Source organism: Diadema antillarum, unplaced genomic scaffold (assembly GCF_040938485.1).
Source record: "Diadema antillarum isolate AM-2024a unplaced genomic scaffold, OU_Dant_1.0 seq00001612_RagTag, whole genome shotgun sequence".
Taxonomy (NCBI): domain Eukaryota; kingdom Metazoa; phylum Echinodermata; class Echinoidea; order Diadematoida; family Diadematidae; genus Diadema; species Diadema antillarum.
In genome coordinates, this window is record NW_027272325.1 from 708,070 (window position 1) to 714,069 (window position 6,000).

Consider the following 6,000-nt stretch of genomic DNA (forward strand, 5'->3'; position numbering starts at 1 on the left):
TCACTCTGCAAACAGTCAGTTTCCGCAAAGTGATGAATATATCAATAATGTATCAGTAAATTCAAAGTAATTTAAAACCAAAAATTTTCATATGCATGAAACTTTCACAAATATCGCAGGGAGCCAAGATATGGCAAAAGTAAAATGCATGCAAAGTTTTTTTGCTTTGGTCTACACAATGCATTAAATGTCAGTGGCAATTTGCAAAATTACATGCCACAGAAAAGGCCATCGGCTGCAATTCATGAAAGTTTCATGCTGAGAATGGTTCTAGTTTTACAGTATGGAATAATATTACTTTTTTTTAAAAGGCAAGTAAGATTTGTACATTATGCAAAAACACATTTTGATACTGATAGAAATGAGGCAGAGAAGATGACATACCAAATAAATAAATCAAACCCTCCTCCATCTCAGAAACAAACAAAAACATCATCAAACCAAAGAAATGATACATGGAAGAGAGGGAACCATGGCAGGGATACAAAGCTGACCTCACAAGGTCAAATTCAGTCAAGGTATGTAGCAGGTTGTCTCTTCCTCCCTAATTCTGGATACCACAAAGGTGCGGGGGATCAACAATGTCTATTGGATGATAGTGATACCTCAGCATTAAAGGACAAGTTCACCTTCATAAACATAAGGATTGAGAAAATGCAACAATATTAGTAGAACACATCAGTGAAAGTTTGAGGAAAATTGGACAATCGATGCAAAAGTTATGGATTTTTTTAAATTTTTGTGTTGGAACCGCTGGATGAGGAGACTACTACAGCTCGTGAGTCATATGCGTACAACAGTATAAAGAAAATGTAAAAGAAAATTCAACATATTTTCACTTTTTTCGCATAATAAAAGAGCACTTGACTTGCCTCTTTCTAAAGGCAGGGGGAATGATATTACCCATAACATTTGTCGGTAACGAGTCAGGGGAATGTGTACTTTTTTCAAAAGATGGAATTTTGTGAAATTCTCTTTATATTTTCCTTATATTGTTGTACGCATGTGACATCTAAGTTATTCATACACTGCAGTAGTCTTCTCATCCAGCGGGTACTGCACAAAAACTTCAAAAATTCATAACTTTTGAACGAATTGTCTGATTTACCTCAAACTTTCAATAATGTGTTCTACTAATATTGCTACATTCTCTCAATCCTTATGTTTATGAAGGTGAACTTGTCCTTTAAGATGAGGTTTCCAGATTCAAGGCAGAGGGTGGGAGGAAGGTGGGTTGGAGACCCCATTCATGATTAGAAATTAGGAGTGGTATTACTGCAGGATCAGTAATGAGAACTGTGACAAGACTAAAAAAGATAATAATGTGCCAAGTCATATACTCCTGAAGCTCTCAATCATATTTTTATCACTGCTTGGATGTCTGCCATCAGTAGTCTAATAATGATCCTGATGACTTAATACACAGCGCATCACATGGAGGCATGGTCCAGTTAACATCTGTTCTTTAAATCTGGAGGTCATCTCATGTGGCCATGGCATCCACCAGTAAACACTTGGCTTCTACAGAGTGGGAAGAGTGCATGGGCTATGACTTTAGAAAGAGGACTCTAATCTTTATGTTATGAACAGGGTCCTATTCCCACAGGGACTTGTACATAATTTCATCGCAACACTGAGTGATTCCACAGCCTGTGGGTTTCATCTATTGACAGTACAGGAAGGAGGAAGGGGAGGTGAAATTTGAGCTGAAAATCAATTTTGACTTGCTGAAAAGTCAATTGTCAGATTCCAGGAGGTACCTTCCATCAGAATTCATATTGCTTTTTGGAATGCCAACTCCATATCATTTATTGCCCTGACATTAAACATTCTTATAATATGGCATATTGCATATACTGCGAGAGATCAGATAATGTTGATCATTTTACTACAAAAGTATGAGGACATAGCAAACTGAAGCAATTAAATTTAGAAATTTGCATTCTTGAGTACAAATGCACTGTCATTTTTTATCTATTTTTTTTTTTATTGTTTGGGTCCACAAAAACACAACTTAAGTACTAAATGCATCATTTATTCCATGAGTATAGTATTACCTAAATTGGAACTTTATAAGACAATTTCTTTACTTGTTAATGGAAATTCTGCTACTGAGAATCATGGTTACAGAGTGAAATGTATCAAAGAATTATCCCTTTTCTGTATAGAAAAGATAAGGGATTTCCCAACCTGGGTACTATATGTCTACAGTGCATTTGTATCAAGGACAACATTATTTCTTTTTACAATAAGTTGACTTAGCAAATGTCGGACAAAAAAAAAAGCAAACAAACAAAGAACACATGTCTCAAAACATTCCACATATCAGTACATTGTGATGTCATTCCTGAAATGAACCAGTGTCTACATATTTCATCACTACTTTCTGTCAAAACCTGTGTAATATCAGTTATATTTCTTCCATCCAGCATCTATGATAGATCATGCAGTATCTAACCAATAATACACCTCAAATTTCTGAGTGAAAAAAAAAATTACCATTGATTCAAACCATGCATTTCACATTGTACAGCCTCCACATTAGATCCACAGCTATCGATGACCACACACTGACATACTTTCTTGATACAAAAACCTATCACTGTCCCAGTGGTAATGCCATGGTATGTCAAACAAGTCAAAGGCAATATCACACAAGAACTTTACAAACTTTTTTTCTTTTTCTTTTCTTTTTTTCAGTGCAGCTTGCTACAGTAAAATCAAATAAAATAGACCTGGCAAAACAAAATTGTTGATCTTGACAGAGCAGTAAGTTGTCTATGGATCTGATGTAGACCAGGCTATTATACAAGACAAGTGAAGGCCAAAACCTGCAGGGTCCAGCTGGTATTCTTGCATTCTTTGCTGTAGGGGCAGTGATTGCTTGTGACCTTACACGACCTCCCTCACACAGTGATTTACTACTTCATTGACCTTTCTCTCTCTCTCTCTCTCTCCCCCCATGTATCTCTTCCATTAATGACAGCAAAGGAATGATACACCCTTATTTGGACCCAATAAGTTGACTCTTCCTTGCAGAGCTTCAGAGGAGCTGAAGTTAGAGATTATCACAAGTAACAAGTTGCTAGGTTACCAAGGGAATGGCAAATGGCTCTAAGTAGTAGTAACATTTTAAAGTAAATAGTGATTAAAGTCATCTTAGTATTCTTCCTCCTCCCTCCCCCCCCCCCCTTTTTTTTATTTGCACTGCAATGGAAGGGGGTAAAACAAGCTGAAACAAAGTTCAGTCATTAACTCTTTCACTTATACTATGATACAGAATGTTATTGTAATATAACTGATGGAAATTGGAATATTGTTGTACCATAAATTCTCGGCCTACAAAGGTAAATCCCATAAAAATTCACATGAACTGTTCTTTGAACTGTCCTTACTAACACAACGTATTTGGAAATTATCTTTATGATCACCTTGTATTGAGTTTTAGATAACTACACAAAGTGCACATTAGTCACAGACATACCTACAATTGTGCTTTGTGGTACTTTCTTTCATATACTGTTGCAATTCAAATACTGTTATCCTGTTACCCTTGACCTTGAACTTGAAACTGTTATTCTGTTCTTGTCTGTCCAAGTTCATCCTGCAGATGTTCCACAAAGTGGAATATGTACTAAGTCATAGGGTTGCTGTTGGCAAAAAAAAAAAAAAAAAAAAAAAAAATGGCCAAGTCTAGAGCCACATGCAGTGCAAAAGTAGTAGGCCTACACAGATGATGAGGCAGGCCAGTCCCACAAGGATGTGAAGTTGCAGGCTTACACACAGGTTCACAGTTGAACAGATCCACAACCAAATTAGAAATAGGTGTACGATCCTTAAAAAGGCTGTCTGGATCAATACCGACGTACATCACAATAGACGTAATGCATCAGTGAGAAACAAATATCCCCCGTCTGCTTCTCCATTCAAATTGGCAAGATCGTGTCTGCGATCAAGAACTCATAAAGCGATTACTACTGTGAGAACTCATTTGGGTGTCCACATTTCACACAAGCAAGGTGAAAACAGGACAAGAAAAAAAAAATGCAGTTTATAGCGCAGGATTTATGTGGTATAGCTTTAGTGTTTGTTTTTCTTGTCACTCAAGATAAGTGTTACACCTACTGCAAGGCACATTGTGTGTGTGGTTTGTGCTTAGTTTTTGCTGATCATGGTTCATGACACCAGTTAGGTATGTTATACATTGTAGTTGTTCCTGTTCTGGTCCTCAAAAGTGTGGCTTCTCTTTTTTTTCCCCTTCCTCTACAAAGATAGTATTTGCAACCAAAGTTGGGGAACTTTATGTATAATAGAACTGATAGTAACTACGCACAAAATAATTCAATTATTCTTAACAGGAAAATATATCTTTCAATATAAATAATGAAATTAAAGGGTGTGTACAGTTCTGGTCGAGGTGAAGATTTAGCTTTTAACGTTTTGTGAGATATTCAGAAACCACTCTATGAGATGTCAAAGAGCATGCAGTTCTAAGGGGTATCAAAAGTTTATTCGATGAAAATCGGTTTTGAAATGGCTGAGATATCCAAAAACAAAGTGAAACAAAGAGATACTAATAAAGTTGGGGCATGTCGCCTTTTATTATTAGCACTTTTTTGGATATCTCAGCCATTTGAAAACTAATTTTCATCAAATAAATGTTGAATTCTTCTTAAAATTACATGCTCTTTCATATTTCATAAGAGGCTTTTCATTATCTCACTTAGGAATGTTCAGAACATGAATCCCTACCTCAACCAGTACTGTATAGTCCCTTTAAACCAACATTTTTTGCAGCAGTAAACTCAAACTCACTGTTTGAAATTCGAGTGAATGAAAACAAAAAATACTAGCTTCAAATCTAAGTGTTTGAAACATGAGCTACTGTAACTTCCCTGATATGGAACAAGTATAATATATGATATTGGACTTCTGCTTTATATATCCTTGATGTAAAACCAAAATCCTACCATGATCACATCTTTCAATGTAGCAATTTATTGGCAAGCAATCAGCCAATGCTACATATGAAAATATAATTCTAAATTCTGTTTATGCATTAATGGTAAGAACTTCAGTTGTAAACCTGATAATAACAAGTGAAGAACTTGCTATCAAAGTTCCTTGTTCTTTTAGAGAACCAATCAACTGTAACACACATTCACACAATCAGACATATATTACATACATTGTCTCAGAAAGTACTGCTTACCCTTGAACCAAAACCTCAACAATAGGTTCCAATTTTTAAGAATCATGTAACAAACTCAAAATCCATGACTACATTCAAATTCACAGTCCTAGTTTTGTAATAGCAAATATATTAGCCTGACAACCCCCCCAAGAAAAAATGGAGGTTATTATGTTGTCAGTTATATGATGGCAGATTTAAAAACAGCACAAACAATAATGTAGTAACTACACTGATCAAAAACTCATGTTCTGTAACTGCAATTTGAATCATTAGCCTACATGATTTACACTCTCTGTAACATAAGACTAAAATGCAAGGCATACGAGGGTGTACACATCATGTACACATCAATTACTCTCATTCATACATTTAAGTATGAAACCAAGTGGTAAAATCTGCACCTTACCAACATAATATATATGAACACATTGTACAATATAAGAAATTAAACATTGGGACCATAAAATACACACCTTGGCATATATGGCAGAAAATAGACAACCAAAAAAAAAAATGTTTCATAAAACAATTGGTCTGGTCACAGAAACACTATCATATCAAGTCACGCTTGGATCTCTTTTCAAACTACTGGTGTCCGTCATCGGGTGCCACTGTCTAACATAACACCTCCTGCCATGTTAGCAATAACATAATGAAGTGAATAATATAATTATCACCACTCACCTGCAAGTTTTCTGATCGTGCTGGCTATCTCAGCATTTCGCAGTCCTGTAAAGCCTTGTGGACTCCCAAATCCGCGGTTCAGTTTCCGAGAAGCCATGTTACATAATCCTCATCACTTTATA

General features: G+C 35.9%; 1 protein-coding gene across 1 annotated transcript in view; it reads right to left on the bottom strand.

The window, feature by feature from the left end:
- Window positions 1-6,000, bottom strand: part of LOC139711121 (muscle-specific protein 300 kDa-like) — a 311,965-nt gene extending 305,965 nt beyond the window's left edge. The window contains exon 1 of the mRNA XM_071623037.1: window positions 5,879-6,000. Coding sequence (XP_071479138.1) covers window positions 5,879-5,975 — 97 coding nt within the window. The 5' untranslated portion in view covers window positions 5,976-6,000. The remainder of the gene's footprint in view (window positions 1-5,878) is intronic.